Here is a 19,683-nt window from a genome sequence, read left to right on the forward strand (position 1 = left end):
TTATAGCCCACAAGGCATTTTAAACATTCCACGACTAAGACATTTTCTTGTGGTGTGTCTTTGCAGTGATTGCTTCATAGTTACTTTTGAAATTAAAGATCACTTCTTTCTTGAATGGATTTATTCCTGATTTTCTGTTGCACTTTGTAGTTCTTCTCAAAGGAGGGGATTATATTATTTTGTGCCAGTAAGGCACTTTACTTTTAGCTTACCTTTGTGGACATTTTGCTTTAACCTTCATTTTACTTTATGTTCATGAATAATTATATTTCAGCAATTTACTTTAATGGTAGTGTTGGTTTAAGATAGTGTACCTCTAGCTCTGGAGTAAGATTGTGAGACTTCATCTAACCTGAACCAGTTTCTACATCAGTAAAATGGGAATAATAAAGCACACCTCATGAAGTTTTTAGAGGAGCAAGTATACAGTATATATAAATCACTTACAAAAATGTTAGAGTGTTCAATATGGAATGATTATTACTCATAATAGCTATGAAATCTTTATTTGAAATTATATTACTGTATATTTTCAGTTGTCTGAAACTTTGAATAAAGTACTGTCTTGCTGAGTTATTGATAGTGTGGAGAATAAGAGTCTCTGTTAAATATTGATAATGAAGGATTAGAAGCCTATAATAATTTTACTTTTATCATCTAAGCCATCTCTAGTACAGATTATTTGTGTTTTAAAAAATAATGGCAGCTGCCATTTGAGTGCTTACTATAAGCAAGTCATTGAGCTTTTTTATACAATATTTTACTCTCAAAATAACTCTGTCGTATAGATACTGTTATCCCATTTGTCAGACTTCACAGTGGTAGAGTAAAAGCTTAGGCTTTGACCACAGTGCACCATCAGATATGAGCTATGCTTTTAAAAATATCACCATGTTTCTCCAGGTGCTGCTTCTATACAAATGGCATTTACCTCATTTTTAGTATCTATAGGACAAGTGTTCTCTTTTCCACCTCACATAACAGGGCCTCAGCACCTTGTAAACATTGAAAGAATCTTAGTGTAGTCTTAGTTCTCTGACTGATACCTGTTATAGCTAATCTCTGATGTTTTATGCCAGTACTAGGCACCTCTGTCTTTAGTAGTGAGGAATTGGAATGGAAATATTTGCAATTTGCTGATAAATGGGAAAGTCATGTTTTAGATCCTTCATAATATTTGAACCTTAAGTTACTCAAATTTAGTCGTCTGTCTCTTTAATAAAAAATCATCTGTTTGCCAGGGCATGGTAGGGCACCTGTATTTCCAGCTACTTGGTAAGCTGAGGAAGGAAGATCCCTTGAGCCCAAGAGTTTGAATCCAGCATGGGTAACATAGACTCTCAAACAAAAATTTCTTAAAAATAAAAATCACTTGTTTGTACTTTTCCTAATTAAAAAGGTAGAGGTGTTTAATATTGTTTATTTCTTTAAAAACCTTGGCATAGAAGTTGGCAGCCTTTCTGATAGGACGTAGAGTTTTTACTTCTGTAAGAAGTAAATGTGTACCTACACATTTTACAAATTATAGTTTCTTTGAGGTTAACAATTTAGCATTCACTCTGTGCTTGCTATTGGCAAGTAAGGTACTGTACAGATGTGAGGATGAATAGAACAGCCTTATAATGTTAATAACAATAGTACTAATAGAATTGCAGCTGCCATTTTATCAGGTACTGATGTGCCAAGCATTGTACTAGGCACTTTACATATACTAGTTTTTAATGCTTACAACAACTGTGAGGTACCCCTCACAGTTTACCCCTATTTTATAGTTGGGGAAACTAAAGTTCAAAATAGTTTAAAACCTTGCACAAGGTTGCTTATCTTATGAGTGGCAAAAAGCAGGATTTGAAGCCATTTCTAACTCAAAAGCTCATATTCCTTTTGCTATGTTGTGATTCTTCAAGGAGTAGTAGGCAATAGGATGGGGTGAGAGAAGCACACAGATTATATTATAGACTATATTATAGAACGTAATGTGAGTGCTACAAGCAAAGCATAAACAACACAGAAAGCCTAGTAAAAGAAATTTTCAATTTGGGTTATGAGGAAGGTATCACAAAGGAAGTGTCATTTGAACTGGGCCTTGACAATATAATATCAAAGAAGGCAAACATTCATCTGGGACGGTATATTTATGTTTTTAGAGATGAGGTTTCCTTGTCACTCAGGCTGGAAGTGCAGTGGCCTGATCATAGCTCACTGCAGCTTCATACTCCTGGACTCAAGCAATTGGGAGAGGGTGTATTTTAGATAGAGCCAAGAGAATGCAAATTGAGAGTCATTTTCATAGGATAACTGGCACTCTGATATTGTTAAATGGGCCATGGTATATTAGAAGTAGCACTTAGCAGGAGGTGAGGTTAGAAAAGAAAGGGTAGCTCTGACTGTATCTTTCAAGGTATAGATATAACCCCTAAAAGGTTGTATATATTAAGATATACCAGATGGATAATCAGATTTGTCTTTATAGTATTCAGTGATAGTTTTGAATCTTAATTTGGGGTTGCAGGGAAAAGGAGGTTTGAGTTGGATGCTTGATTAGTTAGTTTATACTCCATTATGATCTTGGAAGCTCTATGAAGGCAGGTATCTATCTTAATTCACCACTACATCCCCAGCATCTAGCAAGAAGTGCTAGTGCCAAGCACAACATAGAAACTGAAGAAAAAGGAAGATAAAGGAATATTAGAAGAGTTAAGAGAAGCCAAAGAAGCTGACTTGTAAAAAATTTTATCTAGAAGTCTCCTGGGTACTTTTCATGACAGTAATTTTTCTACTAGAGTAGGTTGTAGAGGCTTGCCAGAGAGCAGTGTGGTATGTTAGCAATTCTGAATCTGCAATCATTGATTTCGCCAACAATTTATAGTTTAACAGTGTCTCCTTTCAGGCTTCTGTTGTGAGCATATTTCCAACCTTGCTGTAAAAGGGAGATAAGCCTAGATTTAGAGGCTTGAGATTCAACTAAATTAACAAAAAGGTAGCATTTAAGCCTCCCAGAGGAATTGTTATCATTTGTGTCTCTAGGTGCTTGAACTGTTAATATTTACAGTTAATATTTACCTAAGCTAGATATTAGGAAATGGTAATAAGGGAATGGGAATTTTTACTGTTTTTTTAGTAAATAAGCGGCTGTGTAGGTTAAGGAACTTGTTTTATAGGGTACAGGGGCAGTGTAGTGATGGGAGAGAAGAGATGAGAAAGGAGGGTTTCAAGGGTTAACTCCCTCTGAAGGCTTTTCTAGAATTATCAGATTGGTCCTTGTAATCTATACTCTCGTAGTATTTTAGTTCTTATTCCTGCCAAATTAATTGAGATTCTGTATTCCTCTTTCTTCTGCTAGACTAAAAGTTGAGTCTGAAGTACAAGGATTGGTTCTTTCATCTTTGTGGCTCCATACATGTAATGGATGTTTAAACGAATTTTGTGCTAAACTGAATGAGGCACTGTTTTAGGTAGTTAACCTCTCCCATGCAGCTGACATTCTACTTGTAATGACAGAAATGTGACTATTATAGATTTACTTTGGATTGTTCTAGTGTTCTTTTCCCTGTCCCCACAGGCAGTAGGTAAAGTTGGATGTAAATGGAGAAATTGAACCCTACCAGATACAGATTTTGCCTAGGGCAAGGGAAGAAACTTTTCCTCTTTCTGTCTTCTCTACCAGATTGACCTTTACTCCAGGACTCAGAACTGTGGCTAGTTTCATGTTTCCTCACAAGAATTATCCAATTTTTCTGAGCAAGATATTCTTGAAAACACATTTATAAACAAAATTATGAAATATATAACTTTTTCTATGTACCATTGGCTTATTTGTATAAGCATATAGTTGCTCTTATTTACCACTAGACAAGGTTTCAGTGAATAGAAGGTGAAGTATTTGGCAGAGTTGAAAAACAAGCCACTGACCTGGGTAGTTTCAGTATGCGTATATGTACCTTAAGCTAATATCAAATAAGCAAATTGTAAAGTTAGGGAACATGGAGCTGCTTATATAGATCAATATATCATGGGACAAATAAGTTTTGATGAATTAGGCTGAGAAACTGATGTCTACTGAGTACATTTAAAAAATTTTTAAATTCTGAATAGAAATATTAAGTCACATTTTTCTCATCCAAGTTCAAAAGTAAGTGTTTTTACTCATTTAATGGCTGCCCTTCAGCCACAGCCCTAAGGGCTGAACTGAATGTTTCTTACTCTTTCAACCCTTTTGGTGGAATTGGATATATTAATCCTATGTTTAAGGCATTTATGTATGCATGTCCATATTTCAAAAGTAGTACTCTGTTATGAAAAGTCTTTATAGTGACTAGGTTTTTGGATGACATTAGTGCTAGAGTGTAATTTGAGCACTCTTATTTTCTACTGGTGTTTCAAGAAGTGTTTCAAAACTATTTTTAACAGTGTGAAACCACTTTGTTTTTTAGTATCCTTGCCATGAGAAAGAGGATGTGATAAGTTGTCCAACTTATGAAATTCAAGTTACATGTGAATTCTGCCAGGTATGTGTGCAATATTTGGTATTTTTAGCCATTTTTTTATATTTTAGGTTATATACATTGTCATGGGTTGTTTCTATTAATAAATATTTGGTTTTTTTCTTAAGTAAGAAATCACTTATTTGGTGTGTAGTTTAGCTGATACTCCTATTGTGTTTTTAAATTATCAAGATAAGAGCATCAAAATATACTTAACTATCACAGATGTAAACGTGTTTTAAGGTTTTGATTTTTTCTAAAATGAATTCCAAATAATACTAGTCCCCTGAGGTGGTCTGCAAAAACATATTCAAATAGCAAATATCTGTGGCAAAAATGCCATAATCTAGGTGCTACTCCAGTCACTTCACGTGAGCATATTAAAGGCCCTGAAAAGCCCTGCAAAGAAAAGTATACTTCAGGCTGGGCGCGGTGGCTCATGCCTGTAATCCTAGCACTCTGGGAGGCCGAGGCGGGTGGATCGCTCGAGGTCAGGAGTTTGAGACCAGCCTGAGCGAGACCCCGTCTCTACTAAAAAAAATAGAAATAAAAATTATCTGGACAACTAAAAATATATATAGGAAAAATTAGCCGGGCATGGTGGCACGTGCCTGTGGTCCCAGCTACTCGGGAGGCTGAGTCAGGAGGATCGCTTGAGCCCAGGAGTTTGAGGTTGCTGTGAGCTAGGCTGACGCCCCGGCACTCACTCTAGCCCGGGCAACAAAGTGAGACTCTGTCTCAAAAAAAAAAAAAAGAAAGAAAAGTATACTTCAGCATTTCCCAAATTTATTTGGCTACATATCTTTTTCCATATATTACATACTGATGTCCCTATGGAAATCTTTTGGGAAACATTGCTCTGAAGGGTTAACAAGCCGGTGTTGAAAAGGAACAATATTATAGAATTATTAGGTGAATCAAATATATTTGCTATATATAATTTCTAGAAAGAAAACAGTAACAAAACAAAAACTTACAAGTTGATGGAAGGAATAATTGGGAACTTTAAGTTGAAATTAAAAAGTAGAAAAATAATCTTTCCTCAAAAATGTCTTTTTGTAATTGTTTTATTTAGATCAGGATCCAAAAAGGTCATTACATAGAACATTTAGAAATTTTAAAAAAAGAGAATCCTTTTTTCATCTAAAACAATACCTCCTTTGTTCTTCTTTTTTCCCCCATGACATTTACTTGTTGAAGAGATCAGGTCATTTGTCCTGTAGATTTTTCTATGTATAGACAGTCTCCAGCTTCCAGTGGTTTGGTGTATGACTTTTTGACTCTATGATGGTGTGATGCCTTAAATCTCTGACTCCACCTCCACTTAGAGTCCTGTGAAGTTCAGTCATTTTTAAATATACACTTTTCCCTTGTCATCTATGGGGGATTGGTTCTAGGACCTACCACAAATACCAAAATCTGTGGATGTTCCAGTCCCTGATACAAAATAGTATAGTATTTGCATATAACCTATGCACATCCTTCCATATACTTTAAATCATCTCTGGATTACTTATAATACCTAAAATAATGTAAATGCTATGTCTAAATGGTTGTTACACTGTATTATTTAGGTCATAATGACAAGGAAATAAGTCTATATGTGTTCAGTACAGGTGCTATGGTGTTTTGTTTTGTTTTCTTTTTGAATATTTTTGATCCAAGGTTCATTGACTCCATGGATGTAGAATCCACGGATATAGAGGATGTATATATTCTTTCATTTTTTACTGTTTTCTATAGTATGTGTCCTTTTCAAATCAAAGCTTCTCTAAGTTTTCCTGAAACACACTATATCAGGGTAAAGTTGCCTATGTAATTTTTGTCTTATTTCTTAGTATTTGGTTAGATACACTATTTTGGTTTTTACTTTTTTGCTTTTTATTGAAGTATAATTTATATAGAATAAAATGGACTATGTAGAGTAAAATCTGTTTTATGAATCTTTTCTTGTGTGGACATTGCCTTTTTAAGAAATCTTTGCCTACTCCAAAATCAGGAAGATTGTTTCCTAGTTTTTCTTCTAGAAACTTTTTCTTTGCCTTTCACCTTTAGATCTATAATCTACTGTGACTTAATTTTTAGTATGTCCTGGGATAGGAGTCAAGGGTCATTTTTTTTAACTTAGTTACTTAATTGGCATAGCATTAAGGCTCTGGAAAGTCCTGCAAAAATGAAGCCCACAGTATAATATGCTTTGGGAAACATTGATCTGAAGGGTTGATAAGCTACTGTTGTGTAAAGTGAATATCACACAATTACTAGTTGAGTTGAATACTATTGCTATATAAAATTTCTAGAACCAGGGATTGAAAAGACCACCCTTTCCCCACTGAACTGCAGTTGAGCCTTTATACAAATCGGGTGACCTTATGTATGTTTCCATTTTTTACTTCATTTTGTTCCATTGCATTAAATGTTTATCATTGGACTGATACCATACTATCTTAATTATTTTAGTTTTATAATGAGTCTTGGTGTCTCATAATATAAGCCCTCGAGCTTGATTACTGTTCTTCAGAATTCCCTTACTTATCTTTTGCATTTCCTTGTAAATTTTAGAATCAGTTTCTACACATACATAAAACCTGCTAGGATTTTGGGTGGAATTCTATTTTAATAGATTGATTTGGGCAGAAATTGTCTTATTAACATCAAGTCCTCCAATCCATGAACATGTGACATCCTCCATTTATTTAGTCCTTCTTTAATTTCTTTGGGAAATGTTTTGTAGGTTGTTTTTTTTTTAATGTATGGTGTACATTTTTCATTAGATTTATTCCTAGGTATTTGTTTTTAGTGTTATAAGTAGAATTAGTGAAATAGAAAGCAAGAGTACAATTGAGTAAATGAAGCAAAAGATTTAAGATTAGCAAAAAGTGGATAAACCCTTTAGCCAGACTGATTAAAGAAAAAGAGAAAGCTAATGATACTAGGAATTTTAAAGGAGAAATCACTACAGATATAGTAGACAAGAAAAAAGTAATAGGGTGCTATGAATAACTATACCAATACATTTAAAGTATAGATGTAATGGGCAAGTTTCTGAAGGACAGAATTTCTACAAGAATTTTAGTTTATTTAAGGATACTGAATTCATGACTTAAACCTCTCCACAGAGAAAACCCCAGGCTCAGATAGCTTTATTGGTGAATTCTTCCAACATTTAAGAAAGGATTAGTATCTGTCTTACACAGATTCTTCCAGAGAATAGAAAAGAATTAACATGACCCAGTGCTCCTTATAAAGCCATCATAACCTTGATACCTGGCAAGGTTATCTCTCATGAAGATAGATGTAAAAATCTTAAAAGATTAGCAAGTAGAAATTGTTGGTTTATCAATAAAATCATTCATTGTGATTTACCATATAAAAACAATAAAAGAAGAAACAATAATTATCTCAAGAGATACAGAAAAAACATTTGATAAAGTTCAACGTCTATTTGTGATTAAAACTTTTAGGAAATTAGAAAATGGAAGATACTTTCTTAAATTGATAATGGTGTCTAAAAAATTAGGTGTATTTTTAAAAGACTATCCAGCACCTGCAAAGTACAATAAAATGAGGTATGCCTATATCAGCAATTCTCATAACAGTCGAAGGACCCTTAATGGTCCTAGAGATCTTTTAAGGAGTCTGTGAAGTCAAAAACATTTTCATAATAATACTGAGATATTATTTGCCTTTTTTACTGTCATTCTCTCACAAGCAGACATAGAGTTTTCTAGAGAAGACATGACAGTGATATTGCAACAGGTTGAATATAAGAAGCAAATATGAGAATCCAACTGTCTTATTGTGTTAAGCCAGACAATAAAAGATTTGCTTCTCTTTCTTACTAAATTTTTTGTTTTGAAAATACATTTAGTTTTCATAAAAATATGTTGTACCTATTAACATGCAATGAGTTCATTGTTACTTTTAAAGAAATTAATACACTGATATTTTTAGAATTTCTTAGTTTTAATTTCTAATGTCAGTATTGATAATAACTCACCTAAATGAAAAAGTTCTTTAGGGGTTCTAAAATTTTAAGAATGAGAACTGCTAGTCCATACTGTCCTCCTCACTCATTTTCTTTTTCTTTTTTTTTTGAGATAGAGTCTCGCTCTGTTGCCTAGGCTAGGGTTCTGTGGTGTCAGCCTAGCTCACAGCAACCTCAAACTCCTGGGCTCAAGTGATCCTCCTGTCTTAGCCTCCTGAGTAGCTGGGACTACAGGCACCAGCACTATGTGCCACCACACCAGGCTAATTTTTTCTGTTTTTAGTAGAGATGGGGTCTCACTCTTGCTCAGGCTGGTCTCCAACTCCTGAGCTCAAGCGATCCTCCCACCTTGGCCTCCCAGAGTGCTAGGATTACAGGCTTGAGCCACCGTGCCCAGCCTCCTCATTCATTTTCTATTTAAATAAATTTCATTAGTGGCCAATCACAGCCAATCTTGTAGAATACTTTTGCTTATATTTATATATTTATATATATATATGCCTTGGTTTGTAAAAATGTGAGAAGCACTGGAAGGATATTATTCAGGTAAATTGCAAAGGTCATGAGGAAATGTTCCAAACTTAGTTGTAAAACAGTTTATAGTGCTCGCAGATTCTGTAGGTCAAGAATTTGAACAGAACACAATGGGATAGCTTGTTTCTCCTTTTTGATGAATGGGTGATCAGACGGGAAAATGTGAATGAAGCTTCTCACGTTATAGTGGTTGAATTCTGGGGTAGAGTGTCCTGACCAGTAGTATATTGGGAGCAAGCAAGTTCCAGATGGCCAAGGCAGAGACTTTAAGACTTCTGACCTAGCCTTGTGTCATTTCCACAGTACTCTATTAGTTGAAGTAGTTATAAATCCACCCAGATTCAAGGGACAGGACATATCAATGGAGAGAGTTTCAAAGAATTTGCAGTCATGTTTTACAACTGTCAGACGGTAATAAATTAGATTGATACTTTAACCCAATTGAAATTATACTGTGTAATTAAGAGTTGTCATTTGAATCCATAATTATTGAACAGTACTCAGTTTGGTCTGTCAAGATTTTGTATAGCTATAACCCTATTATTACTAAAGGGAAAATCTTTCAGTACTAGGGGAAAAGAATTTAATGACAGTTACTGTACCATCTTCATTTCAAGCCACCTTTGGGGATTTAAAGATCATAAATATCAAGTTATGTGTTTTAGGGTTTGTTCTACAGAGCATAATAATGAAAACCTTAGATTTTAAAAAGCAAGTATTTTTCATTGGGACCATTTTATATAGCTAATTATAAGAAAAAGTATTTATCTTATAAATTCCTGCAGATGAATTTTTATTTGGTAAGCAAAGAAACTTATTGTAGAAATACCCCTTGGACCAGTATTTCCTCTTTTTTGTTTTTAGTCTAGCTTCAAAGATTTTTTTCTTGTCTTTGATTTTCTGTACTTTAAACATATGTCTAGGAATAGATTTTTTTATATTCTGCTTTTCTCTGAGCTTCCAGGGTCTGTGACATGGTATCTTCCATCAATTTTGAAAAATTCTCAGCCATTCTACTTAAAATGTTTCTTCAGTTTCTTTTTATTCTTCTCCTTCTGATGCACATTTTATACCTTTCATCATTGTCCCACAATTCTTGGATATTCTATTCTTTTTTCATTCTTTTTTTCTCTTTACATTTCAGTTTTGGAAGTTTGTGTTGACTTATCTTCAACCGCACTGGTTCTTTCCTCAGTCATATCTGGTTGTACGCAGAGACTATCAAAGGCATTCTTCATTTCTATTGCAGTATTTTTTATTTCTAACATTTCCTTTTGAATCTCTCTGAGAGTGTTGTCATGCAATAGGCTCACTGCCTGAGGTGCATTGAAGCCAATACTATGGCCCTGGCTTTTGAGGAAAGAATAAGCTTTATTGTGAGTCAGCTGGCAAGGAGACAAGAGGCAACACTGAAATCTGTCTCCCCAAGCTGTGGTCTGGGGCAGGTTTTATAGGCAGAGAGTAACAATGACAGAGAGAGAAATACAACAAGGGGTGATCTGATTGGGTCATGCAAAGGAGCAGTGCTGGGTCCTTGGCTCTTAAATATCTATTGCAACAAAACAGGGCACCCCTTGCTGCTTAATTGGGTCCTAGTTCCTCTATCCAAATACTTAGGTTCCACCCGTGGTTGACTTTTTTGTTCCAGTTGGCTGGTATTGAGGTTTGGTTCATCTGGGCGTGCTCAGGTTATGTGACTTACAACCTGTGGGTCCTTTGCAACTGGAAAACAACGTCATCATTTTGTTATAATCTGTTACTGACAAAGTTGAACCAGAGTGGACTGGTTCTGCAATTACAAGTTTCAGTCTCTTTATATTACCCACATGGTCTTGCATGTTGTCCACTTTTTCCATTAGAGTCCTTAGCATATTGTTTATAGTTGAAAGCTTTCAACAAAAATTAAAAGGCATGCTAAAAAGGCAAAAATAGAGTCTGAAGAGACAAAGCAAGCTATAGAACTAGACTCCAATATGGCTGAGATTTTGGAATTATTGGACTGGAAAATTAAAATAATTATAAATAATATGCTAAGAGCTCTACAAAAAAATCAACCACAGGTGGAACCTAAACTCCTGGGCTCAAGCGATCCTCCTCCCTCAGCCTCCCGAATACAGGTGTGCACCACCACACCTGCCTGATTTTTCTATTTTTGGGTAGAGACAGCGTCTTGCTCCTGCTGAGGCTGGTCTCTAACTGCTGACCTCGAGTGATCCTCCTGTCTCATCCTCCCAAAGTACTAGGATCACAGGCATGAGCCACCGTGCCTGGCCAAAAAGCAAACTCTTAAATTCCTTCTTAAAGTTACAGCTTTTCCTATGTTGGAAGCACTATGGAAAACTCAAAGGAAAATACAAAAATAAAAGAGAAATAGGTCCCAGACTAGGGAGATAATATTTACACAACAAAATCTCTATCTCTAACTCTAATCTCTTTCTAAATCCTCAATTTCCAACCCTTTGTTAGTGGTATAGTTGGAATCAGAACTTAATCTTCTGAGTCCAAGTTCAAAGCCCTTGACGATATTTTATGCTGTTTCCTTCTAATGTTATCAAAATTTTGTCAAAGGTTTCATATGCCTTATTTTTAGGAAACTCATGGTGGTTCACAGTAGTCACAGCTTTAAGTTTTAAGCATGTACACAGTGATCACTGAGAATATAAAGATTTCCAAGAAGTTATATTCAACCTTATATATAGAATTTGTGAAATGTGTGAACAAATTTTTATTGCTTTATCTGAAGTTTTTATTGCTATAATTGCCAAATAGCCTATGGACAACTTGATATTACACTGGTAGGTGTAAGAATGACACTTGAAGAAACACTTATCTAGACTTCTGGTTTCTAGTGCAACACATAAAGAGCTTTAAAGTCATCACTCCTGTCCTAACAACAAGAAAAAAGCTAAACAAACTGAAAATCATCAACTCTTCTTAGATCCATCAGAGAATTGAGGTCACACAGAAATTCATTACCCTGAAAAGTAGAGACTAAGGCAGATACCGAGAATCACTAGTTTACCAGAAGTAGAAGCCTGCTGATGGAGCCAGTAGAGTTAGGAATACTTAAACTATTATATAATTGACCAATTGCCAGAGGCTCATTGTAGACTAGCTTAAGTTAAAACTCCTGCAGCCCAGTCATAAGGGGGTGGGGGATGGACACACTTGCCTTTGTTTTAGGTACAGGGTCCCCACTAGGATGTCAGGGTGAAGACTGGAGAGAAAAAGAGAAACAAACTCCAGCTTCCAGCAGGAAAAGAAGAGAAGGGACGAGAGGAGGGTGGTGTGGGGAGTAAAGCTGAGAAGAACCCAGGGACATAGGTTCACTAAAACACTGAGACCTAACCATAGGAGCACCGAATGCTCCCCCTCTCCCCACACCTCATCACTACATCAATCAGGCTCCTGTATGATAACAGTGCAGTATAGCTGAAAGCTCAGACCTTATTTAAGAAGTCTCTAAGGAAACCCAAAGACATAGGGGTAATACAAACAAGGACACTAAAGGGTGTCTTAGCTTCAGCAAACAATAAACACAGCCTAACTCCTAGCCAGATAAACAAAAAACCTCACACAAAAGCCTATTTACTTCAGTTTCTTTTACCCTATGCATCTTATGTTTATAATTATATAGTATGCTCCTTGAAAGACTGCGTAGTGTTTGCTCATTTAATTTTTTGAATGAATAAAAATTTATTCATTTGACCGTAAATGCTTTTATACTGTTGAACACGAAAGAGTTAGCCTGACAGAGCAGTGTTCCTAACCTTTTTTCTGTAGTGCAAAATCTGCATGTTACATGTATTTGTCTATTCATAAGAAAGTGGAAGATAGGTAAAATGTTAGCAAGTGTTTTATTTCACATTCAAACAGAAAAGTTAATAAGTTTAGTGAAAATCAAATGTTGAGATTAAATTATTTCTTACTTTAAAAAAGTGTGTACTATAAAGTTTAGCCATCTCTTCTTCGTGTTTGATTATAGGCAATACAAGGACCTGTGGAATATGAGTGATGACAAACCCTTTCTGTGCACTGCGCCTGGATGTGGCCAGGTAACATATAAATTACTTTAAATCATTTTTGTATATTTCTACTTATTACAACACTGATGACTGAATATATTATCATTAAAAGGATTCTCTTATTATGTTTTGTAAAATTTTAGAATTAGGATGAAAAACCCAGAAAACTTTTGGAAAAGAAATTCTTCTTTTTCCTCAGTAGCATATCTGAGTTTTAGAAAATACAGTGTAATACGGAGGGGGGGGGGGAGTAGTTTTATCTTGTAATGGAAAGATGGAAACCCTGGACAAAAATCCAAGATTTAAAAGTGTATTAATTTGACTTTTATTGGTTGAAAATCATTGATAAACTCTCTAGTGGAAAATCAAATATGCATTGTCTTATATGAGAATTATCTTACTGAACTCTTATGAAATTAACTGATATTTACCTCTGGCAGTATCATTAATGTATTAATCTTCTTAAGCTAACATCTTTAATATGGAGCATGTATGGAAGCAATTTTAAAAATAGTTTAAGAAAATATTATTTTTTAACAGGCCATTAAATTATTAATCTATTGCTGTTATCTAATCTTAAAATACCTATAGACACTAAGGGAGAATGAAAGAATAAATGTAATGTATAGTGAAGTTACAAAGTACTTAAATACATAGACTATAAATCATAAGTAAGCATTATTGGTTTTCATTGGTTGATCATTGGTTCTCATTTATTTTCTTTGGTTGATATTCTTAAAACTGCATATACTTTGTGTACCATTTGATAAGTTTTAACGTATGTATATACTCGTAAAACCATCACAACTTTCAAATTAGTGAAGAATATCACCCCAGGTTTCTTCATGCCTATTTGTAATCCTTCTCACCCCTCTTACTCTTGTCAACTACTGATCTGCTTTCTGTCACTATAGATTTGTTTGCATTTTCCAGAATTTTACATGAATGAAATCATGTAGAATGTACATTTGTGTGGGTTTTTTTTCATTCAACATAATTTAAGATTTCTCTGTGTTATGTGACCATTAGTTAATTCTTTTTCCTTGAGAAGTAATATTTCATTATTCTACAATTTGCTTATCTGTTTACCTATCGAAGGATATTTGGCTTATTTCCAGCTTTTAGTTATTATAAATGAAGCTGGCATGAATATTCGTATACAAGTCTTTGTATGGATACATGCTTTCATTTCTCTTGGGTTAACACCTAGGAGTATAATGATGAGATTATGTGATAGATATATGTTTGACTTTTTAGGAAATTACCAAACTGCTTTCCAAAATGCATGTACCACTTTACATTCCCACCAACAATGTGTGAGAGGTCTTATTGTGCCATATCCTTGTCAACATTTGATGTTGTCAGTCTTTTAGATTTTAGCCATCCTCATTTGTGTAGACTGGTATCTCATTGTGGTTTTAATTTGCACTTCTTTGATGACTAATAAAATGATGAGCACTTTTTCATATGTTCATTGGCCATTTGTATACCTTTTGATGAAGTATCTTTTCAAAACTTTTGCTGACTTTTAAAAATTGGGTTGTCTTTTAACTATTGAGGTATAGGAATTCTTTATTTATACTGGATACCAGTCTTTTGTCAATTTTTTTTTTCAAGTCTGTGGTTTGCATCTTTATTTTCATAGCATCTTTTGATGAACAGGTCTTTCTAATTTTAATGAAGCCTAATGTATTAATTTTTGCTCTTTTATGATTGTTGCTTTCTGTGACTTATCTAAGAAACTTTTGCCTACCTTAGGTCACAAAGATATTCTCCTTTGTTTTACTCTAAAAGCTTGGCTTTTTCATTTAGGTCTCTTCCATCTTGAATTAAATTTTGTGTTATGGTGTGAAGTAGGGGTGGAGGTTAACTTTTTTTCGATGTGATTTTTCAGATATTCATCATTTGTTGAAAATATTTCTCTTTCCCCATTAAATTTCTTTGTCTCCTTTAATGAAAATCAAGTGATTGTATTAAGTGTGGATCTGTTTCTGGGCTTTGTATTCTGTTCCATTCATTGGTCTGTCAACTTTTATGCCAATACCACACTGTCTTGATTATTCTAACTTTACAGTTAGTATTCCAGTCAGTTAGGATAAGTGCTCCAGTTTATTATAGTTCTCCCTTTTCAAGTTTGTGTCTTTTCATTTTTAGTTATTCTGGTAAGGATATAGTGGTATCTCCTAATTTTAGTTTATGTGGTATCTAATGTTGAACAAGATAAGGATAGGAGTTATCAGAGTTCATGCTATTTTAGATAGGTTGGTCAGGGAATGCATCTCTGATAAGGTGACATTTGAACATGAAGAAAATATGGGAGCAAATCCAACTAAAGGTGCAGCAAATGTAAAGGCCCTGAAGAAGGTGTGTTTAAGAACAGAAAGACAACTATTGTGTGGCTGTAGCATATAATGATCAATGAGAAGACAGAAAAGAGATGAGGTCAGAGAGGTAGGAACAAAAGACATATCCTGTAGGGCCTTGTAGACTGTGATAAGGGGTTTGGGTTTCATTCACAGAGCAGTGAGAAGCTGTTGCTAAGGTAAGAGTGGAAGTAGGGAGATAAAAGAGGCTGGTAGCAGTCTAGGTGAGAGATGATGGTGGTTTGGACTAGGTGGTAACAATTGGACATACGGAGAAATAGACCGATTAGACGTATATTTTGGAGATATTTTTATATACATTTTTCTATAAAGTTAAGAGCTAAAAACTATAATTCTCAGAATCCTTTGCAATTACAATTCTGGGTATGACTTTAGGCTCCACCAACCAAATTTACTCTTCTGATAAATAGATTTACTTTAACTTTTTGGATTTGGTACTGAATTAAACAGAGAGAGAAATCATATTACTCAAATTATCCATTTCATTGGTTTGGATTGAACAGACACAACATGATTTTGTAATCCTTGGATTACAGCTAATACATTATATTCTTAGGGCCAGCCTTTAGACAATGACCAGTTTTGCCGTGTTGTTCTAGGTGTCATTCTTGGAGACTCAGTCTCAAGCCGTTACCTAATTCCTTCTCCTGATTTTCTTCTACTTAAAATAGTTAAATGATTTCTGTTATTTTTTGATTATACTAATAATACACATGCTATTGTTAATTTTAAAATCATTACATTTAAATATACGTAAATAGAAGAAAAACCAGTTGCTAAACATTAGAACATAAGTGTTTGTAGAGACTGTTTCTTAAAAGACCTCTCTAACATTAAATATATATGAAAAAACATTAAGAAGTTAGAATTATTTTTTAGACTTCTTACTATTAAAGAAAGTTAACATTTTATTCCCACATCCACTTTCCCATCTCCTGATGTCTGATAAATTCTATTATTTTTTTACATTGTCAAGATTTATAATACTTACATTTTTTCAAGATTGGGAATACTTAAATTTTGTTTTATCTATAATTCCCATACTTGCTTAGTTTTATTTCTATGTCAAAATAGTATAGATAGAGAAGAAGGGTGAGAACTAAGCTTTAGAGCACTCCATTGTTTAAAAGTCAGAAACAGGGAGAATGTAGCATGCGAGGAGGCTAAAAAGCAGTAGCCAATGAGGAAAATTAAGTCCTGGAAGTCAAGTAGAAAAAATATTTCAAAGTGGGGGGAATAATATAGGATGAAATGAGAATTCAGTATTTACTGTTGGATTTAGAGACCTTGTTAAGAGTAGCTTTCAGTGAAGCAGCAGTAATAACTGTGACTGGAGTAGGTTGAAGAGAGAAGGGGAAGCACCAGAAATGGAGACATTATAGGACAGCTCTTACTTGGAGTGTAGCTTAAAGAGAATAATGAGCTATGTAGCTTCAATGTAGGATTGAAGATGGACCTTTTTTGTTTGTTTTACATTTTAAGATGGGAATATCACAGCATATTTGGCACTGCAAAGAGAGGTACCATTGTAGGATTGCGGTCCTTAAGTAGCTAAGAGGATGGGATGGGGGAGGGTTGTTTGTTTGTTTTGAGACAGAGTCTCACTTTGTTGCCCTGGGTAGAGTGCAGTGGTGTCATCATAGCTCACTGCATTGCAGAGTCCTTGGCTCAAGCAATTCTCCTGCCTCAGCCTCCCAAGTAGCTGGGACTATAGGCACATACCACCATGCCCAGCTAAGTTTTCCTATTTTTGGTAGAAACGGGTGTTACTCTTGCAGAGGCTGGTCTCGAATTCCTGACCTCAAGCCATGCTCCCACCCCAGCCTCCCAGAATGCCAAGATTACAGGCGTGAGCCACCATGCCCAGCCCAGATTTATTTTTAAAACAAACTTAGGACCATACTCCACAGTTTTTTATTCGGATGACGTGTGTATCATGAGCATTTTCTGTGTTGAGAACATGCTTTTAAATTGCCATGTATTATTCTATTGCTAGAGCATATCCCATAATTGATTTACCTATTCTGCTATTGTGAACTTTTAAATTAATTTCAAATTCAGCAACATTGTGATTAATATCCTTCTATGTAGTCCTTTGTATGCATCTCTAATTAGTTTCTTAAAATACACTTTAGAACTTGAATTACTGGATTAAAATATATACATATTTCTAAGGTTCTTCATATGTTTTGCCATGTTGTTTTTAAAAGCTAAATCAATTTTTTCTTATTCATAGTTTAATTCCTGCTAATAGTTGCTGTTTTAAACATGAATACTTCAATTCTGAGTATTATTTTGGGGGCCTATATTTGTTCCCTAAAATACTTAAAATAATCTCTGTGTTATAATACAACCTTGTAATTGTTACTGTCCGAAATAGAACCTGTTTAATGTCAACATCATCCATTTGTTAAATCTTACTGAGAGCAGAAATGATATAGTCTTTCTGTAGATTGAAATAATATTTCCTAAGAAATTGAAGTTTCTAATTAGAATTGATTTTAGAAGCACCAATTTGGTGATGGTAGTACAAATTATTTTTTGTCAGCAGTAAACAGTGACATTATTCTGAATTTGAATTTTAGCTTTAACTCATTTAATAGAACTATTGGCATGACGACTTGAAAACTTACTTGTGCCTATTTAATATGTTAAATAGGAATAATCAGTATATCATGGATGTGAGTGTATGTATTAAATGTAGAATGACTGATTTCTTAGGAAGTGGGTTCTGTTAAGAGTGGTCAAGCCTTAGTATCACAGATTTCCCAGATACAAGAACTTAATTTATTGTAGAAACAACTGATTCACCTTCCTGCATCTCTCAGGTTACCCTTCCTTTTTAACCTTTTAAGAGAGATGGTTACCGCTGGGGACTTACACAAAAAATATTTTTTCACTGTTTTTCCCCATTGTTTATTGAGCTGTATGCTCAAGGTCTTATTCTTGTTTAATAAAAATATTTTTGGTTTTGTACACATTTTATAGCATTTGCATTGAGGTTGTGCTTTGAATTGCCTGGAAGAAAAATTTTATGAATTCAATATGTTGGCATTGCTAATAATATCATTACAATTTTTCTACAAAACTTATTTTTAGAATAAACCTTTTAATTTGGCTAGGTAAGCAATTTACACAGACTCTGCAAAAATTTTTATCTTGGTTTGTAGTAACTACGTTATAAATATTTTGTTGAGAAAAAGAATACATTTCTTTCATATACATAAGACTTTATTGGTGACTGCCTTTTTACAAGATTGCCTTTTCACACCGTCTTTTTAAGTTTCTGGTTAAAGGTAAATAAATTTTCTTAGATTGTAGCCAAGATCAAATTTGCCTGTATCAAGTGTGCCAATTTGAGTATATTTTGTCCTTTGCGTTGGAAAGTATTGCTATCTATGTATATAGATAATACCATTGTACAATCAGTAATCCCTTTATAAATAGCATCTAGGTAAATTTGATCTGTGCATCCTGTGTGAGTTTATGAATGCATAGTCCTTGCATTCCCCCTTTTAATATTTATATGATCATAAATACTTGTTAGGTTCCTTCTAGCCACTCCTTTTCACTTTAGAATGGAGCTTGGTGCCATTTTCATACATTTTGTATATAACACAATGTTATTTATTCTATAGTTAGTTGTTCTTTGATAGGAATATTTCTGGTCAAACTAAGCAGAGGATACTGGTGGAATAAAATTCCTAGGAGAAAACTTTCCAAGTTCTTATCTATTATTAGTTTTGCTGACTTTTCAGTTTTAAAATCTGGGACCTATGCCAAAATGCATTCATTCACAAATGCTTAATGACTGCCTTCAGTGGAAAAGCCACATTGTAAGTTTCTTTGGAACTTAAAATGAATCTTGCTTTATTTAAAAAAAAAAATTTTTTTTTGCAGCTCACTTACCAAGTGAAAATGAAATCCTACTTTAAGTTGTTTTTAGTGTGAACTGTAAGACATACATACATTTAAAACCAATACAAAGTATAAAAAACAATAAAATAATATTAGTGTACTACATAAATGTGCTTATTCTCCAAGAGCTTTGTTATTCAGCAGTCTGTCAAAAGTACCACTACTTCCTATTCCTCCAAATTTGGGAGGGATTCTTACAATGATAAAGTAATAGGAAGATAGTCCCTGGGTGGGTAAGAGCTAGATTGTGGTCCCAGTGCCTGTAATTGGTGCTCAGTAAATGTCTGAAGAGTGAATGAATGAAAAAGGCAAGTGATGGAAGTGCTGGTGCATCTGAACACTATTTCCAT

The 19,683-nt window shown here is 34.4% G+C and overlaps 1 protein-coding gene across 5 annotated transcripts in view; it reads left to right on the plus strand.

Moving 5' to 3' along the window:
* The window catches only part of ATF2 (activating transcription factor 2), an 85,147-nt gene that overhangs the window by 21,639 nt on the left and 43,825 nt on the right, over positions 1-19,683 (plus strand). For 4 of the 5 annotated variants that reach the window (XM_045558929.1, XM_045558930.1, XM_045558927.1 and 1 more), the window contains exons 3-4: positions 4,434-4,508; positions 12,992-13,061. In XM_045558929.1, the coding sequence (XP_045414885.1) occupies positions 4,477-4,508; positions 12,992-13,061 (102 nt within the window). In that variant the 5' untranslated portion in view covers positions 4,434-4,476. Of the gene's footprint in view, positions 1-4,433; positions 4,509-12,991; positions 13,062-19,683 lie in introns of those variants that run through there. The other variant, XM_045558931.1, reaches the window with a different exon arrangement.

This window comes from Lemur catta, chromosome 8, assembly GCF_020740605.2.
Source record: "Lemur catta isolate mLemCat1 chromosome 8, mLemCat1.pri, whole genome shotgun sequence".
In the NCBI taxonomy this organism is placed as follows: domain Eukaryota; kingdom Metazoa; phylum Chordata; class Mammalia; order Primates; family Lemuridae; genus Lemur; species Lemur catta.